This window comes from Cervus canadensis, chromosome 10 (genome assembly GCF_019320065.1).
Source record: "Cervus canadensis isolate Bull #8, Minnesota chromosome 10, ASM1932006v1, whole genome shotgun sequence".
Classification (NCBI taxonomy): domain Eukaryota; kingdom Metazoa; phylum Chordata; class Mammalia; order Artiodactyla; family Cervidae; genus Cervus; species Cervus canadensis.
The window spans coordinates 24,839,118-24,861,680 of record NC_057395.1 but is presented as its reverse complement, the minus strand read 5'-3'; the positions used below and the strand labels follow the sequence as shown (position 1 = coordinate 24,861,680).

At 47.5% G+C, this 22,563-nt stretch overlaps 1 protein-coding gene across 1 annotated transcript; it reads left to right on the top strand.

Moving 5' to 3' along the window:
* Window positions 1–2,990: 2,990 nt before the first annotated feature.
* LOC122448881 (translation initiation factor IF-2-like) lies at window positions 2,991–5,791 on the top strand. Its single transcript, XM_043480549.1, has 5 exons — window positions 2,991–3,151; window positions 3,285–3,552; window positions 3,863–4,436; window positions 4,667–4,875; window positions 5,585–5,791. Exons 1-5 carry the CDS (start codon window positions 2,991–2,993, stop codon window positions 5,789–5,791), a joined length of 1,419 nt encoding a protein of 472 aa, XP_043336484.1.
* The last annotated feature ends 16,772 nt before the right edge of the window (window positions 5,792–22,563 follow it).

The following is a 22,563-nucleotide window of genomic DNA, read 5'->3' as shown; positions in this document are numbered from 1 at the left end:
ATCACAGAATGAAACAAAACATCAATGAAATGTTTACTGTGTGAATTTAAGTCACTATTTCTCATGGAAATTCAGTCTCCCTCCCCCCCCCCCTTAACCTTTTAATTCCTACTCCCTTTGAAATTTTCCTTTTGTCTATAAATGTTTCAGATAGATCTGGATGGTCTCAGCCCTAATTGCTGTATATGCTCTGTGGTTTTACTCTTTATTGTGAAGGACAGAGGCTGAGAGTACCTGCATCCAAATACATTTGGATGGAGTAAACAGATGCTTTGAACTGCCTCCCTTCCTTTCCTTCTTGAATGTTGCCAGATGTAGGTTCACTGGATCTTTTTTTTTGTTGGGATGATAGATATGGCCAAAGTAAAAATTGGGGGATGTGATCCTTGAAATCATGTTTATGTATAATTTTTCAAAGACCAGTACAAGTTACAGCTAAAGCCCCAGAAAGCTGAGCCATTGGCTTCTCAGTCAGTTCTTGCCTCTTTGGAAGGCAGTACAGAATTTGGGTGCAGTCAGTTATCCTTTAAAATCAATCTGTAAAAAGTGTGACACACACACACTGGAGGTCTATAATTTCTACTCTTTAATTACTGCTAAGTCAAGAAAGTTTCAAGTATGACTACTACATTTAGACTAGTACTTTTCTTATTGGCTGTGGAATCATTGTGCCTAAATTATAAATTGAAAGTATATTTGAAGACTATAGATCTTGGGTGCGGGAGGACTGCAAGATGGAATAAGCACAATAAGCGCAATTTAAAACAAATATACCCTATGGAATCTCTGACATAAAATATCGGCCTCCAGCTTTGACACTTGGTCTCCAGCCCTCAGAGAATCAATAGTTTCAGTTTATAGGAACTGGAGAATGAGCAGCAGGGAGGCCGAGGCATTCCAGAGTGATACCATCAAAAAGGAAGAAATGGAATAGTCCACACAAATTTCTCCTCACAGTACCACCACAAGCTAGCCAATCACAGCAAAACCTCAGTTGGGGCTTCTGTTAGGAAAGTGTACCAAATAGTATTCAGTAACTTGTAAATGCAAAGTATTTCTTCCATTTTAAGGAGCCTCTTAGCTGTTTTCCTATTCTGCTGTATTCCTAGTACAGTTTATTTCATTTTGGTTGGTTTATGATTGATGACAAGATCTAGATTTTCTAAAATGCTATAAATGTCCTATTTGTTCAAAAACCTAAGACTTATAGAGAGAAAAACAAAAGTTATCTCCATTGATAGACTGCATTTTTTACATTTAAATGTTTTCAGGTGAGAGTTTTTTTTTTTTAAAAGCACTATATGAAAAAAAAAAAAAAAAAAAGCACTATATGGTTCCAGGGTCACTGATTCATGTGTCTAAGACTCAACACTTACAGGCATAAGAAAAAAAATGAAGGAAAGGGCTCTTTTTCTGACTTTTTTGTGGAAACGAGTTATTTTTGGTCTCCTGTAAAAGTAGTTTCCTGATAAGACTGTGAAATGAAGATTTAATTATTTTTTTAAGAGATGTGTGTACTCTTGTCTTCCACAGTCAGGTTATCTGCCTTTTTAGCAAATGCAGTTTGCTCTTTCTCAACTATTTACTTTTTAAAGTGGGTATTCTTTTGTACTGGCTTACTTGATTACAGTGAAGTAATCTCAATAATGGTTGTTTATTTTAAAATCAACAACAAGGGGCCACCACTAAACAGCAATAACATAAACTAGATGGGCTGGTGTGTGGATTTTTATCTTATCCATGTCTGGGTGACTTTCAATGGTCTAGAAACTCCTCAAAGTTTCAGGCACAAGAATTGGAAGTTTCTGCTGATATGTGAATGCTAGTTTTGTGTGCATGCAGGAAGAGATGTAGACTAATTCCTCAAAAGCATTTTTTGTTTCTTTCAAAGAAAACAAAAAATCCTCTATGGTAAAACAAAAACAAAACACAACTATTAAAAATAATAATAATAAAGCATTAGCATCTACAAAAGACAGAAAACGTGGTGAGTTTTGCTTCACCTTGAAAATACTTCCTGCTGGAAAAAAAAGAAAAAGAACTGTGAAAAAGGGAGCTCCTAGAGCCACACTGGCCTGGGGGGCGGGGGATATAAAAGCTCCCCCATCAACTAACCTCAGGAAACCTCAGGAAAGCGGAAAGGAGAAACAGGGCGTCCACCTTAGGGAGTCCTCCGGTTCACCCTGGCCTTCCACACCATTTTCCCCTTCCCTGGAAGGAAGCGCTATTTTTAATGCTAGCTTTGGTTTTGGTTTGCTCCCTAGGCCAGAGGGCATTTTGCAAACTAGCCCTGGGGGTGGGGACGTAGGGCAGATCTGGGGGGGGGGGGGGCTGCATTTTACCTGTTTGGCAGGCCCTCTTTTGCTGGGGGTTGGGGGGTAAGGAGGGGGGCCCAGCTATCATTCTTTGCCCATGCCCTAGGCCCCCGCTCCTCTCTCGCTCCTTTTCAAACTGTGGCGGCCTCACAAGCTCCTGCTTTAAAAGGCCTGAGATGTTTTGCATGAAGCCCTCACAATAGGGGTTGAGGGAATTGACAGTTTCAAAAACAAGGCGTTCAGTCCTTTCCAGCTGCCGGGCCCGCTCTCTCGCACCAACTCCTCGCCCCTCTCTGCTGGTGGCGTCCTCGGGAGCGGGCCGCCTCCCCCACACCGCCAGCCCGCGTTCCGGCCGCCCCACCCCGCCCCCAGGCTGTGTTTGTAAACAGGGGTCAGCGTCTAGGGGCTGCTGGCGCGGGGTTGGGGACTGGCGGGCTGGGGGGGAAGGCCGGGGACGACCGAGCGGGCCAAGGGCCGGCCCGGGGGCCGAGGGGGCCTAGAGGTCCCTTTCTCCCCCGCCTGCTGCAGCCACCGCGCTGACCCAGGGCAGCTCCCGGCTCTCTGGCCTGGGCCACTGCCGCCACCAGAAAGATGTGCAAATGCCGCCATTTTGCACAGTGGCAAACAAATTTCTTTGTGACTTTTTCTTCCCGCCCAGATCTTGCTCTCCTCCGAATGAACCAACCGGCTCCCGGGACGGAAGGGCCCGCACCCCTCTGCGCGCGACCCCCAGCGCGTCTCCTACGGGCCTTGCGGCCAGGCGACGTCGTGGCCGGGCCCACCCGGGGCAGGGCAGGGAAGCCGGGGCGCGCAGCCGGCCTGGCCCCCTCCCCGGGGTCGGCTCCTGGGGGCTGAACCGCCTCTGGGCGCTCCTTTTGTGTGGCCTGGAGTTATCTGCCACCCCCGCGCACGCACACGCCGCCTGCCCCTTTCTCACCTCCTCGCCCAGGCCTCAGCTCTCTTCCCCAGGCAAAAGGGGCCCAGCTTGTCGCCTTTGGCGGAGGGCTGGCCAAGGCCTTCCAAATGCGTGTGCGGAACTCAAGTGGCGAAGGGATGGGGCTTCACACTGGGCCGGCCGGCGGGGCTGCGAACGCCCCCTAGGAAGTGGCCCAAGAGCCCAGGCCCGGAGTCTGGCAGGGCGCGGGCGAGGCCCGGCGGAACCCCCCAAGTCGGGGAGACGCGCCGGGCCAGGCCTGCCTCCTTTGGCGCCGTGGTTCCCGTCCCTTGGAACCGCTGGGTGCGTCTGAAAGTGGAATGATGACCGGGAAACGTGAGACAGTGACCTGGAAAACCACTCTGGGCTGGGTGGGGAGGCTTGAGTGCTTAACGCCAACAAAGCTGCTTGGAGAGGAAGAGGGGAAGCAGAGTGCACCACAGACAGGTCACAGGAAAGTGCAACAAGCTTGTTTTCTCGGGTGTTTAAAATGCAGCCCCAGTTGTAAAGTGTGTGAAATTACGCACTGGTCTCTTAAAGAGTGCCTAATTTATAGTAAATAGCAAGGTCTTTGTAAATGGCTTTATTATGTTGTTTCTTGTTAATTGTTGAGAAAATCCCCATTGTTGAGTGTGAAAGGCTTTATGAGCTAACCTGGTCCTGGCGCAATCAGAGGGCAGTAAATGGCCGCTTGGCCTCCGAGGCCCAGCGCGGAAGCGGACGCCGGCCAGGACCGCCGCGGCGACCCCTGGAGACGCCGCCGGCCGGGGAAGACCGTGGCGAGGGGCTCCGGGCTTTCGGAAATGAGAAGGCGTGTTTTGAACTCGCAGGCCCGCCGAGAGCAGCTCGCTGGGTGCTGCGAGGAGAACCGGACAGGCCAGGCGGCGAGGCCGCGGGCGGGCGCAGGGGACTCGGCGCCCCTCTCCGGTCACAGCCTGGACCGCAGGCCGCCGGCCCCGGGCGCGGGCTCGAGCCGCCCTGGCTGGGGCTGGGGCGGGGGGCGGGTCGTGGTGGATTGGATCTGAGGCTTTGTCTCAGTTCTCCGGCCGCGTCGAGCGCGGGCTCCAGCCGGTTCGGCCACGCCTGCCGAAAGCCCAAAAATGCAGGGCCGGGGGACCGCACAGGCTACAGACCGAGCGGTCCCCGAAGGAGGGCTCCAGACCGCTGCCTGCACCTCGTCGTCTTTTGTTTAAAGCTTTCTTTCTCCCTTCTCTCTCCCTCTTTCTCCCTTTCTTTCTCACGCGCGGTCTCTCTCTCCTCCCCCCCACCCCCCCACCCCACTAGGAACCTGAAATGGACCCAGAAGACAGGAGAAATAAGAGGAACCGTTTTTGGGTGTGCGTGTGTGTTTAAACAAGGGAAATAAAGGATTTCTTCTTTAATCTAAGATATTCCTATCTCCTTTTCCCATCTCCAGCCATTTGGGACCCCGGAAGGGTATGGGCCAAACCAGGCAGGCGCTGGGTTCATCTGATTCGCTTGGAGCCCAGGACCCCGCCGGACCCTGCGGGCCTGGAGAGCGCCTCCCTGGGCTCGGCCCCGCCGCCCTTCCAGGACTTAAGACCCAGTGGGCCGAGGGAAAAGCAGCAGCAGGCTCCCCCGCAGCCTCTGAGCTCTGACGGTGTGGCAGGAGGGAAGGGAAATTCTTCGGGAGCCTGCACTGGGGGGTGGAAAACCCTGGGTTAGGTGGACTGTACGTTAGGGCTTGGACATTAACAAATGCAAATCACAAGGAAATGTTAATTCCAGTCAGAAAAACCTATATTCAGCTATCTTCCTTCCCTGCTAAGATGGCCCCCTGCGCACTCTCGCTCTCTCACCAAATTAGCTATTACGTGAAATCCCCTTGGGTTTAAAGCACTTGTTTCGCGGATTCGCGTACAACCCATATTAACTATGCACTTTCTGCTATTCCTCTTGTGACTGTCCCTGCCTCTGCCTCCTTTGCGGAGAGTACGATGCATTTTATTTTAGTCCAATCGATGCGTGCAAATACTGGGATAACGCAACCCACACTTCTGTGAGGGAGGCTGTTTTCAAAATTGAGTATAGGGATCAATACTAAGTCGGAATACTCCAAATTGCACGAATTCACCAAATTCAAGCCTGGGGCTCCCAAGCCCCTTTCCTGATGAACGCACTCGGGAGCAGTTAACTGCGGTTCCACCGTTCCTGCTTCTCAAAACAGGATGTTTTCCTCATGTGTCTTTGGCTTCCCCTAAAGATCACTCCAGTTTGTTTAGAAAAACAGTCCCAAAATGTATGGAGTTAAACCCCTGTCAGTGGCTTCCATGCGGGAATTGCTGACTGCCATTCCTTTTCTTTCTCTACCTAGAACCTAACAGCAGCACTTAAGATCGCCAGAGTGGGTGCTCACTTTGCCCAGCTGAATAAATGTTTCCTGGTCAGCGAGCAGCCCTGTCCTAGGCCACTACTTGACTCCCACGACTTCTTCCCCGAGCTGTTCAGCCTGCAGCACAGCGAACGAGCTCTCTATTCTTCTGCGGCTGCATCCAAGGTTTCAGGGCAGACTGGTGCCTAACTGGGGGAAGGGCACTGATTGTGCCCTTACAGGGGATATTAAGGCCAGAGAGGTGGAGGAAGAGAGGTTTCAAAATGGAATTAGGAGAGCCTGCTGCCTGCAGATGTGTGTGTGTTTGTCCACAGAGTCTGAAAAAAAAAAAAAAAACAAACAAAAAAACAGAAAAACATCTTTAGGGGAAGCAGGCCAAGTACCTGAGAGGCTCAGGTCTTGCTGATTCCTTAGCTCCTGCTGCCTGGATCCTTCCCCAGTTGAGGACTGGAGCAAGACAGGAAGAGGTGGAGAGAGAATCACAGGCAACCTCAAGGCTCTCCAGTAAGATCCAGTTATTCATCTAATCAGTGCCATCAATATGTTTGTGTTTGACCCTTTTGGATGGAAGAGGCTTAGCAGTCAATACACTTAGACCCTAAAATATCGCCAGCCTCGCAGAGAACAACTGCTCATGGGTCTGCAAGGCCCTCCCCAACCAGGATGCTCAGAAGGATGGGAGGGAAACAGATAGGAAACCCTCTAAGTGGCTGCCTGCCCTCTTCCCCAAGCCATCAAAACAAACAAACAAATAAACAAACAAACTCAATTTTCCTGGAGTCTGGGCTGTTGGACAAGCACATGTGGGGCATGGAAGGGTTGGGATATAATTTCCATTGTAAGTGCTTGCCCTCTTTACGATCAGTTTAAGTTACCTTTGGGAACAACACAATAATTGTGATAAGTGATGAGCAGTGGCAAGGAAAAACAGTAGGGAAGAGAGACTGCACCAAGCTTAGGAAGAAGCCCCCCTCCTTCCATAGAAGTTAGACATGATGCAAATATGTAAGAGATCTTGAAGCTTGTCAGCAGGCAAGGGTTTCAGTCTGAAATGACTGGAAAGGACCTAAATTCTTGGATCTCCCAGGAATAAAGGCACATTTTACATTCATTCTCCCTTGCCTCTCTCTAGATTTCCTTTTCCTTCCTTTTCAAATGAGTACCTTGATTGTCAGTTGTGCAAATGTGCAAGATTAGTTTTCTTCCTCTACATTGAATCTAAATGTGCAAACTAGTGGATGGTTAAGCTTTCAAACACCTAGCTATTAGACCCACTCAAAGTAAAAACCTGCATGCTATGGTAGAAATTGCCATAATAAGTTTTCTCATTTTTTCTTTATCATCTATTTTTTATCTTCTCCCACCTTCTCAGCTTGTCCTCTTCTTCCCCTCTCCCTACCTAATCCTCGCACCCAGGAGAAGGCTTCATGGGGGAATACCAACAGTTAACAACACTTTCTCCAGAGGTGGAAAGAGAGGAAGATCTGGACTTAAAGCAATGCTGATAGAGGCAGCCTGGGAGCCTGCAGTGACCCTGAGCTTTCTTGCTGGGGTGAGGGGCCAGAAATTCCCAGCCTCTTGTCCTGCATGTGTTGAGCTATTCCGGTTGGGCTATAAAAAACAGCGTGGAGGAGGGCTCAACTCCATAAACACACAACTATGGTTCTAACATGGAGTACATTGCCAGATGCAAATGCAAAGAGATAATTTTAATTTTGTTCCAAGTGTTATACATCATGTGGCAAAGTGGTCTTCAGAAAGCCAAATTTTATTTTATCTGTTATAATAAAGGCTTTTTTTTTTTTTAAAAAAAGAAAACCTTAAACTGAGATTTATATGATTGAGAATTCAAAGGGTGTATATCACTGCTACCAGAATGCTTCTCATCTGAGTTTAGAAAGAGAGGTGGAAAAAGAGAGACAGAGAGAGATGGTACTTCCCACTCTCCTAAATAAGGAAAAAATTTAAGTAGAAGAGCTTGGTTATCATGTGAATTGTTCAATTGCTTTGCTGCTCATACAGTTTCAGGGAAATAAAAATATTTTGTCTATTATTTTTTAAATCTTTTTACATCTGTATATTTTATAAATTCAGAAGTTGGGGGGGGAAGTAAATTAGGGAATTAGTTGTATAGGCCTGCCATCTTCTTTAGTAAAACGACCTCAGAAACATCTACCTTCTCTGAAATACCAACATTTCCTATTATACTATATATTTTGGTCTGTGGTTTGTAATTTAACATTACTATTGAATAAGAGAAAAACAGAACTTATTTCGTATAATTTAAATGGGAGGAAAAGACACTTCATTATGTAGACTTAGGGAGGGTGCCAAGGGCTTCTAAAATCTTGTTCTTTGTATCAGTCTCTAGTTGATTTATCTGAATAGGATCCAATCCTACATAACATGTGGGCTACATATAATATTCTGACAAGATGGAAGCATTTCTAGAGGAATTGGAAGCATCCTGATGGTGGATTTCCTATCTCTTCATGTTTTGAAACATTAGGCAGTATATACTACAATGTTGATTTAAAATGTGATCTCCTTCAAAGGAAAAAAAAATGCAAAAATGATTATTAAGAAAAACAGGAAATTTTTAAAATAAATACAGTTAGAACCATTGATCCCAGTTACCTTCTATAATGTGAATGGAATCATTATGGCTGTTCCATTGACACGGTTTCTTCATTCAGGATCCTGGCCAAAGGAATAGCATGTCAATGTGTAAAATTCTAGCCAAAGATAAGCCATTACAATGGAAATCGCGATGTGCAAAGTCTTATTGAAGCCAATGAAATTGAGTGTAATATCCATACTGCATTCTCATCTGCTTGCCCCAGGATTTAGTATGCGGCTCTGCATTGAAATGAGATTATGCATATAAAATGCCAATATAGAATACAATGCCCAATAAAACATTAGAAAAGCAACTTACAGCCCACGTACATGGGCTTTACTTAAATTTGAACTTCATGTGCAAAATAAACCATAGCTCCATCAGAACACTAAATCTACACAATGTCCTCACTCTGGTTTTTCCTGCTGCTTTCTGCATGATTCCCCCACACCCCCTCCTATCCAAACACAATTCTTTTAAGGGCACTCTTCAAATCATCTAACAATTCCCAAAGGGTATTCCAGGAGTCTCTTAAAGTGTCTTTCTAAATTAAAAGGCCCCAAACAATTTAAGTGCATTTTTCAACCAAAAATATCAGAAAGTACTTGGATTTGCAAACCTATGGGTGTGTGTGTAAAAAAAGAAGAAAGGGACCAAAGAGAAAACGCCCCCACAGTGGATTACAAGGTTATGGGACAGGTCACTAGGAAAGGGAAATAAAACCGAATGTTAGGTTGGGCTTGTAAATTATGCACCTTTCAGGGAAAGCGGTTTTAAGGTCTCTTCACTCAAGGGTTTTTTCCCATCCATTTTGCTATTAATTCTTAACTCTTGGTAGGCAGCTCTTTAATGAGGTTGTTTGTGGCAGGTTAATTTTCTCCAATCTACTGAGCTCCTCATTTTCCCTTTTAAGTGCAGTGCTGCCTAGAGCTTTCAGTATTTTCCATACCAGAAAACAAAATAAACGTGAAGTTGCTGGGGCTGGGCTGAGAATTAAAGGCGTTATGTGGACAGAAAAACAGGAGGACTTGGACAGATGGCAGTGGGAGGGTAGAAATCAGGCTGAGTTGAGGGCATGAAGGAGAGAGAATTCGGTCTTAGGAGAGTGATGACCCTGGGAGTGTAATATATTAAATATTGCTGCGATCGATTTCAATATCCCAAGTGGACACGGGAATAAAAATTCACCAACAAGCTGAAGTGATTAGGAATGCTTTGTTGCGAGGGGAAAAATGTGATTTTCTTCAGATCCTTTTTGTTCAGGTTAGAAGAGGCATAGACAATCCATGTCTAAGCTCTGGACTCCCAGTTTGGGATATAACTCTAAAGGTTAGTCCTGTGTCAATGGTGCTTCTGCATCGTGAAAAGATGGGCCTTTGTACTAAGGAGGATTAACCATCAACCACAATTACGGGCTGGTGCCTCCAGGAGCTTTCCTCCCAAATCAGAGACGGGTACATTTTGGGAAGGCTGCTCCTTGCCTGTGTATTAGTCTTTGTTTCAGTCACTCTGGGATGAAGCAGTTGCATTCGCACAGTTCTTTCACTAAAATCCAGGGGGAAAGGCACAGTATGGTTTACAGAGGATTGATTCACAATAGCAGGACATAAGAACAGCCGTTGGGGCTTCGTAGGGGAGAAATATTTTTGAAATGTCATTCTGGGGCCAAAAGTATGCAACCCGTCATATATACAGGCACAAATACCCACTGCTGCACATGATTTTGTGAGTGACTTCAGAATCAGGAAGGGATTTTCTGTTCCTTTTGCTACCCAATCCAGCTCTTAAACATTCATGCTATGGACTGTGTTTCTCTCAGTCCAGGAATCTGTTTAGGGATTTGGGGTAGTCGCTGAGGAGGCTGCTTGTGGGGGGGAGGGTATGTTTCCAGTCACTGCCTAATGGGCAAGGCCTGGGCTCCTCACACGGGGGACACCAAGTCTGCTGCCGGGGACGCACTGCTGGGTGTCTACGCAGCGGCCGAGGCTGCCACAGCTGCCCCTGCCTCCTCCTCCAGTGTGGTCGCCACAAATCTGGGAAAGAAATGCAGCATCATACAAAGGATTTCTTTAATGAGGATGAGTTCCTCAGAGTGACGACTGGGGGCTGTGGCTGCTGCTCAGGCCTCTCCTTCCCTCTGCCAGACCCTTCCCTACCCGCTGTATCCTCCCTTATACACTAGTCTGAGACTGGAAAAGTCCCACTCCCCCAACCCAGAGGTTGATCTCTTTACTTTTTAATTTTTATTGATCTATTTATTTACGGCTGCACTGAGTCTTCGTTGCTACGTGGACTTCTCTCTGGTCGCAGCGAGAGTGGGCTACTCTCTAGTTGCGATGTGAGGGTTTCTCATTGTCGTGGCTTCTCGTTGCGGAGCACTGGTTCTATCTAGGGCATGGGGGCTTCAGTAGTTGTGGCACGTGGGCTCAGGAGTTGTAGCTCCCCGGGCTCTAGAGTGCAGGCTCAATAGTTAGGACTCACAGGGCTTAGCTGCTTTGCAGCATGTGAGATCTTTCTGGACCAGGGATTGAACATCTTCTGCATTGGCAGGCAGATTCTCTGCCACTAAGCCACCAGGGAAGCCCTCCCACCCCCCCTTCCCCCCTCAAGAGGCTGATTTCAACTTTACCCTGGAAGCAGAGTGAAGATGGACTGGAAGGTCTGAGTAGGCTGGAATCCCTGAGCAGGGGAAAACAAAATACATTTCTTTTGATCTATCTATCCATCTTCTACTTCCCCTCTTCCTTCTCTGCCATCAGTCTTCCAGTCTTCTAGTCATCTTCTTCCATCCTAGTTAGGATGGCTAACTCCCACTTGGAGCATGGTCCTAGGGACTAGCTATATTTCTGTATGAAGCTCTTCTGACCAGGGACTAGTCAAGGAAGTAGGAACCCTAAGTCTCCCATTTCCTTTGCCCCTAAGTCAGGCTGACCATGGTTGGGCTAAGGCTGAGGTTCGTTGTGCAACTCAGCACTTGGGCTCCTATACCTGGAAACCACCAGGTTCTCTGCAGAATGATGACCTGCTACAGGGAGACCAAGCCAACCCCATAAAGCTGTTTATTTCCCTAAAGCTACATAGCTTCTTCCTGTCTTGAGATTAGGGAGAGTGGGTTGGGTCCATATAGGACCAGGAGCAAACTATCACTCAAAAAAGTTACTTTGAGAAGCTAGAGTTTTTGAAAACAGTTACTTCTCTTCTTGAATGTGGAAAACACTGAGTTAGGGGCAATTTAGATAAGACAGGGATATCTCTGTTTTGCTATGATCCCCCTTGGCCTTCTTTTATTTTGGATTTCTTTTCCTTCTTCTTCATCATCATCAATGTCAAGTCAGGAAGAAGGGCAGGCAGAAAGCACAGTGGCCTTGTGCTATGAGGACCTGCTGAAGCTGACTTGAGGCTAGGCTGTGTCTGGGCGGGTGGCTGGGTGTGAGGGATCCCTGCTCTGGTATGAAGAGAGGAGATCTGGAGAGAAGGTATCCCCTGGGTAGCGACGGCTCCAGCCCAAGTTGCTGAGGAGTAGGTTCTGCATCCGGGCCCTAAGCTCAGGGTCCTGAAACCTGCCCTGCTCCAAGGTACCTGTTGCTTAAAGCTGGCTGGGGAGCCTATTGTAAGTCTTCGGGGTTAGGTCTGGCTTCCCCTGGGGCTGCTGGATTCACCTGTCATTACGCTCACTGCCCAGGGACCCTGACAAACCTCCACAATGTGGGTCTGAAAAAAGGGCGCTTAAGGTTCACTGATCTGTGTGTAGAACTTTGCAAAACTGCAAATAAGCGAGGAAATTTGTCTATTCTTGGTAAGGGAAATACAAGTTTGCACTTCACATGGAAGCATGAGAAAAAGAAGGGGGGAAAACTTCTGGCCAAAAGCCCCACTGTAATCTCCAGAACAATTTCATTTCCTCTGCAGCACCCAGGCTACCCTAGCCGAGGCCTCCGAGAGGTCAGGGAGAAGGAGCTTAAAAGCGGGGGTGGGGGAGAGGAGACGTGGCGAGGCCCCGGGCGAGGTCTCAGGTGAGGGCCAGGCCGGCTGCTGACCAGGGGACCGACGGGCTGGAAGGCCGCAGGACGGGGGAGGGGCAGAGCCTCGTCTTTTGGAAGGTTTTGGTGTTTTCAAGAGGGGTTTTTTCGCAGGAATTCGCTTGGCCTGCCTCCGGGGTAGCTCGCTGACGCTTTTCCCCGCCCCTTCTCGCCGAGCAGGTCGCAGGGAGCTCGGCTTTCCGCCGAGGCCCTGCTCCCGGGCCGCCCGCGCTCCGCCCGCCTCGGCGCGCAGGCCTTTCCCGCTTGCTGAGAAAGGGAAAAGCGCGCGCCCCGAGTGGTGCGGGCGGGGAGCGCGCCCGTCCCGGGCTAGCGCAGGTCCTCTGTGGGAGCCGAGCTGCCTCGGCCGGCCCTAGAAACCCGGCCGGCCGCCCAGGCAGGAGAGGGGGTCCCCGGGCAGTGGCTCCTGTCGGGGCGTCCGAGATCCCAGGGTGTCGTGCGGGCTGCTGGGAACCCGCTGGCTGCAGAGAAGCAGGCCCCGGGAAGCTGGTTCTCTCCCCTCCAAAGGATGGTTGATTGGAACTTTTGAACCTTTTGCTTTAAAGTGATTGATCATGTCCCACCAGAGAGCCGCTCCACCCCCTTCCCCATCTCCGCCGCCTTCCCTTGTCACCTCGGCTCTAACTGGGCGCAGAGACCTGCGGACGCGAGGGCGGCGCGTTTGGCGATGCGAGCCGCAAACGCGAGCATTTGTGTATGAATGCTTGTCAAGCAGGCAGGGCCAGAGCGGTTGTCGCGATTTTGGATGAATCCTGGCGTAAGAACCCATTACAGGAGGGCAGGATAGCGTCTCCGCACCCGAGTCCTCTAAGAGAAAGACGCAAGCGACGGCTTTTCCCAGGAAACCGTCCCAGCACGCCTGCCTCCCTCCATGGAAGTCCTCGCAGGAGCCGGGCTCCACACTGGGAGCCTTCAGAGAACTCAGGATGAAGGCTCACAGCCTCTCTCTGACGTTGATCATTAATTTGGGCTGCTCCGAGCCAGTAACACACTCAACACCTCTGGCTTTGGTAACTGTCCCGGAGCTGGGATCCAGGCTCAGATGACTCAGGGCTGCGGATGGGAAATGCCAGTTTCGTAGGCTCTGGGATGCGTCTGAGTGGGCTGCGCAGAGCTCCCAGGGCAAAGGTTGGCTCTTTCTCGCCCCAAACAAATACTTGGTTAACTAGTGTAGACTAAACACATTAATGTTATTAAATGGGGTAAAATAGACGGGGTTGAAAGTGGGGGCATACCAACTGGACTCAGACCCGGTCATACTTCTCTTCCGGTGACAAGCCAGGATGCTCCCAACACGAAAATAGAAACGTAACATTCAACTGGACGAATTAATTTTTGACGGATTTATGGTATGATTTTCTTTCAAGCGGTATTCATTGGTTCTTTCGATCTGTAGTGCAGTCCAAAGACAGAAATATAAACAAGCACTTTCTGCTTTGCGGAAACCCCTTAACAGTATCTCCCAAAGAAAGATCAAGACACTTTGTGAATTTTCCCCAGATAATGCCTCATATTCCGAATGACTGATCAGAGAACTTCGGTATTGTTAAATAAAATGAGAGGAAGGCGAGTGACGTGGGAGTGGAACAATGGCATTTCTGAATCAGTTTGCTTGATTGACATTTGGGAGCTTCATGACCCCAGGGAATAAGACTCATTACGGTGAATACACCAAAACATCAACCAAGATTAGAACTCTAGATCCTGTTTTAATCCCATTTCAGTCTAAATTATAGTGGGAAAATATAAAATCCAAGAGGCGAGAATTACTCCATCATATATTGACCTAAAGTTTTAATTGCTCCAAGGGGGAAATAAACGTGGAAAACCGATATTCTTTTCATCACTTTTAGGAACAGTACTGACAATTAAGCAACGTGTGTTTGGGAGGGTAGGTACTAAGAATTTTAAGCGGTATAAAATATTTTATATTTATTTGGGGAGACATACTGAAGAAATGTATAGGGAGCTTTTATGCATTTGTGAGAGAAAAAAATTATAATTCTTCTCTATTGGATAAGAAGCGAGGATCATGAGCAAATTGATGAGAAATAATTAGATACCTTAAAGGCAGAGTCTAAATTTCCATTATTATTTGGAAGGCTTCTCTATTTCCTGGGAGGGGAACTTTTTTAACGTCAAAAGTTGTGTTAAATGTAAATTTAACCCAGGAAATTGTTGAGAGCTGAACTGATTTTCAAGTTGGAAAAACGGAATGTGTTTGAGCAAAGTCTATTTTTAACCACAGAAAAGTGTGAGATAGTGTGGGCTCTGTGTTAGGTGAGAATATAGTCTAAAGCAACTTCACTTTACAAAAACATTGATTCTTCAATGGAACTTATCCTTAAATCTCAAAAACGTGGAAGATTGGAAGTTTTAAGTATTATACATCAAAAAGAACCGATGAACACAGACAGATGAAGCTGTGGTAAAAGATGTTACAGTTATATTCTCCCAATTTTTAGCAGATAAACTACAGCAAAGTAGTAGCAGAATGTAAGAGGAAGACATAAAGACAGACCAAATATGTTGTAAATGATGACCTAGAAAGGGTTGTTGCACAATATAGGTTCACAATCCTTTATACTGAGAGGTAGATTTTAATGGGAAGCCTCTCTGTTGCATGGGAGCTGGGAATCAGAAGAATTATTTATGCAGCAAGAAGGGACAAAAATTAATTATTAGGAGCTCAATAATCACCAAATAAACTCTGAGCTTTGAGGTTAAAAATAGACGACTATCTTCATGTTCAATTATACAGTATCAATTACTAATACAACTGATGTTTCAGAGTCTCAGCAAGACCAGATACCATCTTCTATGGAGATATCTTGGTATTAATTAATGACTGCTTTATTCTCATTATTCACAAGGAAAAATGGGGGTCGTGTCACACTAAAATTAAGATTATCTTAGTTTATCTGGGCTCTTAAACAAAGATCATTCAAAGTAATTATATTTTGAATTAACAGAGGTGGGCAATTTATCTCGCTATTTTTTGTTCAAAGACAGAAAATAAAGATCAAAAATAAGCAAAGTTTCATTTTGAAGACAGAAAGAACCAAACATGTCTTGACTTTTGCAATATTTCCCTTGCTAAAGGGGGGAAGAGGGAACCGTAAAAGACGTGACTTTGCAAAGTCAAGTCCTTTTTAAAAGACTCGGATCGAAATTCTTGCTATGCAACAAGGATTCAGGTTTGATTAATTTTCTGCAAGCGACGTGACAGCGGTGTTTTAAAAGATTAATTAAAATTGAAGTGATACGGAGCAGGAATTCAACCTGCAGAGGCGTCCCAGGCGCCTTGGGGGGCTTTGCAAGCGACTCTCAAGCCCAAACTAACTGGCTTTCCCGAGCCTGGGACGTAACTCTCCGTCTCCTGGAGAGGAACGCGGAATTTGGCAAGGCGCCCGCCTGGCCGCCTGGCATTCCGAGCTGGCCGCCAGCTCTCGGGGGTGGGGACGGGGTGTGTCCGGGGGAACCCGCTGCGGAGAGAACCGCTGGCGCAGCTCTCGACAAGCCAGTAAGGTCCAGGGTCACGCCGAGAGGCCGGAGGGGACTCCGGGAAGCCTCCAGCCGATGGCCCCCGGCCTCCCAATCTCCGGGCGGAGCGGGGAGCGGGGTACCTACTTGGTATCCGGGCTCGGGCAGAGCCCATTCTACGGTCGTAAGAGCGCGAGGCGCCTGCCTGGCGAAGGCGCATCTCCAGCGCCCACAACGTGAAGGGCTCGGCCGCTGGGCTGCGGCTGCTGGGCCCGGGCGCGGGCGGGCCTGCACCGGCAGTCCTGCCTCTTCGGCTCAGAGTCGGGACTCCGGGAGGCCCTGCACTGCTCAGTCGCCCGGCCATGTCCCCTCACCTCTCCGCTCACTTTCCCGCCCCAGCTTCTCCCCTCCCCCCGCAGCCCTTTCCCCTCGCTCCATTGCGCGACGCCTTCGCCCGAGTAAGAAATTAGCTGCGTGCGGCTGTAACTGTACTAGAGGAGAGATACAATCGCGGGAGCCCTCGGGGTCGCGCGCGGCGGACAGGCGATGCGGGTGGCGCCCCAGAGAGTAGATGGGGGGAAGCAAGAGGCGTTTGTTTGCAGTTCGCCTCCCCGGGGCGCGAACTACAGTGTCTCTGTCTCTCCACGTGGGGGGCTCGGGTCCTGACCGTGAGACCGCGCCACGCGGGCCCTCTGCAGACTGCGCGGGCGAGCTGGGTCGTGCACCCGTGGGTGCACAGCCGCGTGGTGGGGGTGCGGGCCGGGCGGCCTCCCGACTGGAGCGGGCCCTCCGCCCCGCGGCAGGGCCGGGAAACCCCTGCCTCTGCGGCGGGTCCCGGGGGAGTGCGGGCTAAAAGGGTCCCTGGGGATTCTCCGCGCAGCTGAGGCGACGTGGTTTCTCCTCCCCCTCCCTTCTGCCTCTCCCATCGTCTTCTCGGAGACCTCGGAGTGACGGAGAAGTGGGAAGGGCGGCCGGTAAACAGACGGCGAAGGCCTGGAAGCGGGAACTGGGGGACTCCAGGCGAGACAGGAGGCACTGGGACGCGGAGAGGGGGCGTGGGACCAGGAGGACTCGGCTGGGGAGGGCTGGGCGGGAGGCGAGGCGAGAGTCCCTTCCTCTCCGAGTAGCGCAGGGGAAACCTCTTCCCCCGGGAACCCCCCACCCAGCAGCTCCCAACCTCGAGAACAAAGGGTCTGGGAAGCACGGTCGGGGTCGGGGAGCGGAGGTGGAGGGAGGCAGGAAGGCAGGCAGTGGGGGCAGGGAAGGACGCCTCGCCACATTTCCTCTCGCGGCCGAATGACGGAAAGCTCCCTCCAGCAAACGCCTCACTGAGGCCGCTTCCAAATCCGGGAGGGCTCGGGTTCCTTACCTAACGGCTGCACTCGCTCCCTTCCTCCCCCAGCGTCCCCACCCACTCCGGGGACCGCGGCCCGGGAGCTGCAAGGCTAGCGGCTCGCCGCGGCGCGGTCGGAACCGCGGGGCAGCAGCGCCTCCTGCAGGTGCTAGGCGCCTCCGCAGCCGCCGCGCAGCTCCGACTCTTAAGGTGGAACCGGCCTCGTTCCCCACCGGCGCTTTCGGCTATTCCGCAATCTTGCTTCCATCCGCGGCGTCTCCCTCAAGAAGCGGGCCTGGCGGTCCAGAAGGGTCGGAGTCCGATGGTTCCTGCTGCTATTTCCTTGATCCCTTGACCCCACTATCTGCAGATCCTCGTCTGCGGATGCCCCGGTATCGATTTCGACAATCACAATTGATAATTCCCTGCTGGTGTAAAAGGATGCGTAAGTCACGCGTCTGGGCTGAAGGACCAAAACGGCGTTTCTTTAACTTAAAAGCAAACTTTTATTTTCGTTTATTAAAAGAAGAAAGCCTGCAGGGAAGGGTCGCCGAGGGTTGTTGGCCTGTCCCTGGGTATTGGGGATGCAAGGGTTCAGGATGAGGCTGGCGGTCTGGGAATCTCATTCAGCTCTCACACCCCGCAAACTCTTGGTCAGGTGCAGGTGCAAGACGCAGGGGAGGAGCGGTGGGCCCATAGAGAATCCCTCCTTTTGCATCTCCGGCGCCCCCGGCTTCACCTTACTCTCGCCGGAAGGGTTAGTTAATTTGGTGAGAGCAAGGAACGTGGAGAGGATGGAAGAGCAGTTTTTCTTTCTTTTCGTTTTAGCTAGATGTGGTGTGGGTATGAATTCATCGATTATTGGACAAGTGACTTCATCGAACTCGAGATTACCGGGGAAAACCTACGAGCCCGGCACGTAGCCCGGGAAAACCCCGAGCAGGGCACGAACAAGCCAACTCTGGTTCCGGTGCCATTTGCAGTAAATTTCTTTCCTTTGCTCTTCGCTCCTCCGCGTCTAGGAGAGGGGTCCCCCAGGGGTTGTCCCAGGATTTCCGCACACCCAGGATCCGTAGTCTCAGGATAGCTCAGGTCCCGGCGCCGGGAGGGAGCGGGGGAGGGGAGGCTGTGCGGGCCGGGGCTTGGAGTCTACCTGCAAGGTGGAAATCTGCCTCTCCCGAGCCCCCAGCCTCGGCTCCGCCCCCCGGGGCCCCGCCCCAGGGAAGCCGAAGCCGCGGGTCTGCCCCCGCGGGAGGAGCGCGCCCCGGCAGGTGCCGCAGGGTCACGCCTGCCCCGGGGGTTGCAAACCGCAAGCGAAAGTCGAGAAGGGTTGGAGCTTTGCCTCTAATCCGTTTTACACTGTGAAAACCGCAAAGCTGTCGCCTAGCCGGCCACTTTTTAATTGGGAGGCAAACAGACGAAAAACCAAAACAAACGCGCGAGCTGACTTTCTCTCCTTGTGTTTTTCCTTCTCAATGAAGAGCCCGTTCTCTGGTGAAGAGGGAAACGGATCCGCGCCCACGTTTGCTCCCTTTGGGGTCTGGACTGGCGGCGCCCCCAGCGCGAGGGATGGCCCGGACCGGTGCCTCTCCCCACCCTTTTCCCCCACCTCGTGGTTCTGCACGCGAATCCAGTCTCTCCACGGGTCACCCTGGGGCCAAACGCGCCGGGCAAGTCCCATCCGGCGCTTTCTCGCTGGGGCCGAAGGGCAGATAGATGGGGGTGCTTGGGCGCTCGGAGCTCGAAGCAGTGAATTATCCCCGGACCCAGGTTCCCCGGTCGCCAGGCGCGGGAGAAGGAGGGGTTTGGGCCTCCAGTCCGCGGTCTCGGAGATCCCAAGAAGCACTTGTAGTCTCGTGGCTTTCCCTGGGGGAAAGCAGACTTTGGTAGACACACCGTGCCGCGCCTGAGTAGGTTCTCAACTTGCCGAGAGCCCTGCCGGGGGTGCTCCGCCCCGGGGGGAGGCCTTAGAGGTGTGGGGGGGGGGGGTGCAGGAGGCCACCCGGGTCAAGTGGGCCGAGTTTCAGAATAGCCAGTGTCGCCTTATCACGTTGACATGTTAAGAAGGGTCCTTCGTGGAAAATCACTTTTAGTCAACTTTGTTGTCGTGGAGTTATAAGGAGGGAAGGAAGGCAAAAGAAAGGAGACAGACCTTATAAAAAAAAAACCTGGGGAAAAGGAGTGGTCAGATGGTGGAGAGGGAGGAAGGCAAGGAAGGATAGAGAAGGCTTTCCTTCTTTGTTCTTTAAAAGCCCAGCACTTTTTTTCTAAATCAAAATAGAGAGCCAGTCTTCTTGGAGCATGGTTAGGTAACTGAGAGATACTGTTTATTAGTTCACTTTTAAAGAATTTGCTGGGTTGAACAAAATTTTTAGAAGGATCTTTCTCACCCACCCCCTGCTTAAGCTCAACTCATTTTGATTTCAAACAGATTTGAGATAAAAAATTTCAGAAGAGAAAATGTGTGCATGTATCTGTACATATAGACACATGCAACGGAGTTTGTATTCCCTCTAGTCTATTTCTAAGACAAGCAATTCTATAGGAAATTACATATGATGGCTGATTTTTTCCTAGTATTGTATTGTCACCAGAGAGGAGTCCTGGATTGTCTTTCTCTTCATTACCCATTAATAAATCTAAGAGAGAACTCATTGTACAATTGTGGCTCTTTTCCCTCTCACTTTCTGACTTTCTTTCCCACACATTAACACACACACACGGAATATACATTATGTGCAGATTTTCCCCTAATCAACCTGTAATGTATCATGTATAAATCCATGCCCATGTTTCCATTGAAATCTGGAACATGTTGACAACCTAACTTTTGTTCTCTGTGGTGTGTGCATTTTGTCAGGGATCTTTAGTAAACCAATAAAGTTGCTATCTTTGCTTTGAATTTCTTTCTTTGTGATTAATGGAAAGTAGTATTAATGAATGGTTTAAACCATATTTTTATATTAAATATCAACAAATAATAATAAAAACTATAGTTTCCAAATGTTCAGAATGATGGCTTCCCATTTACAGTCATGTTTTGGCAAAACTACTTCATGTTAATTGAAAATGACTAAAATATGCATTCTGTTTAGAGAGGTTTATTCACTGAGATTCAGTTCTAACAACTTTAACTATCTGGATCAAATTACTTAAGTCATTCCTTAAGTTTGAAGGAGGGGTTGGAAAATGAGAAACTGTGGAATAATTTTTGGCCTTTCCATAAATCTCTAATTAAATCTGATTTTTGTGAAAAATAAAACTAAAATACAATTATCTGTTAAGGGGCCTTATACAATAATATGTGGTTATTGTAAAAAAAAAAAAAAAGAGTGCCCAATGTATATTTTAACGAAACCAGATGAATACAAATATAACTATTGTTGGTTTCCCAGTGATTTTTTTTTCTCAAATGTAAGACATACAGGACTCCAAAACATGCTCTTTAATGTGCTCTGATAACAAGAAAACCCTGATGCTTTTCTCAGAGGAGCACAGTTATCTAGGGGCAATGCCAAAATCATTACATAAGCCTTATCTTTCCTACCACATTATTGTCTGTATGAAATTCCGTCTTAGGAAATATATAGGAATATTATATTTGTTTCCAAAGCTTGAAAATATACAATTTGAAGTGTTGAAAATATGATTCTTAGTTGACAGTATCTTAGAAGTTGTAAAGGTGTCCATCTTTTTGTTTGAAATGACTTTAATGTTGGAAAATAAGGAAACTAAGGAAACGTTTCAATAGCAGGCAAGATGTGATGAATGGACACAAGGAACAATGATGCTATTGACAAAACATACTAAGTTTTTAGAATTCTATCTAAATTATTATTTTTTCCTTCTAGTGCAGAGGAAGAAACCTAAATGCATCAATGTTCATCAGATATAGGGTAATAAAAACGTGGGCAGGTGACAGTCAATGGACTGTGACTGCAATATGGTTGTTAGTGTAGGTGAGTGAGTGCACTTAAACATTTGTTCCTATTTTAAAAAGGTCTGTGGTCCTCAGTGGAAATAAGGGAATTTTGTAGAAAATTGAGGCCAAGAGAGAAAACTAAAAAAAAAAAAATAAATAAAAATGTAAAAAAAAGGAAATTTCAGTAATTAAAAAGCTATTTGTTTTCTGTTTTAGATTTGATTTTAGTCAATTGTTCTTGTAAGCTATTTAGATGAAATAAATGGAATGTTGTTTAATAGGCAGATGCTCTGATACATTTTCTTAAAGGATCTGGTTCCTGGCATTCAAAAGAAACTAGGATTCAAGTTAGTATTAGAACTTGAATTTTTTCTGCCAGAGTGAAAATTGGTTCCATTAGGCGTCAGTCACAGCACTCTTATAGACCTGGCTAGAGCTGTGGATATGATGTATCCAACTAGCTGAAATGATGAAGTCTTAAGTAATGCTGGATGTGCTTTGGGAAGCCATCCGGGGGTTTAATTTTTTTTTAATGAAAGTTTCCTAATTTTACAGTTCTCATAAATCTGGAACAAATCTGATTAAGGTCATCAGGGCAAATGAAAACTTAATGCCTGACCCTTTGGAGATAACATAATAAGAACAACTTAAAATGCAAAATATTCAGTTGTGTGCAATCTTTAGCATGGAATCATCCCTGGACTTTTTTCTTATTCACTTACCGATATTTCCTTCTCACTGTAGATTTATAGTGCTCTGGGGAAAATCTTGGTAATAAGTGATATATTAGATCTATCCAAAGCTTAAAAGTCAGTGTCTGACTATATAAGTAAAAATCTAAACAACATCATCCACTAAAAGGAAAATTAACTGTACCTTAAGTGAACAATTATACCTTATATGATAAGAGGGATGGGACAAATATGCATGTTATACAAAAGTTCATAATTCATTAAATATAGGGGAATTTCAACTAAATTCAATTCATAACACACATGTGGATTTATGTAAATACACACAGTGATCATTCCTAAATCAAATAAATTTGATTGGAACCTTGGTGTGTTCCTTATATGAAAATCTTTGATAGCTTTCATTAAATAATGAATTGTACATTATAAAAATTTAAAAAATACTAATAAGAAATAGAATACTAATAAGAAAAAAATAAGAAAAAGATACTAATAATAAATAGAATATTAGACTCAATATGCAAATTAAAATGAATTTAAATTGTCCTAATTTATTATAGAAATCTCTTTTCTGTTATTTTTCCTTTTTAGCAGAAAATTTACCAACTTATTATTTTGGCATCAATTTTTCCTGCTATGTATTTTGTTTTATTTACTTGTGAACCAATGTTATCAGCTAAATTTTAGTGCCAAATACCATAATCATAAAATTTCAGAGGCCATGTTTTGATGTGACTATTATTTCAAATTTAGAAGTATTTATGGATAACTTAGAAAACTTACTTTAATTATTTTACTATTCTGGACTCATTTGAACTTCTTTTGTGTATAATGGCCAATTTTCAAGACACGATAAAAACAGATGCTATCTTCA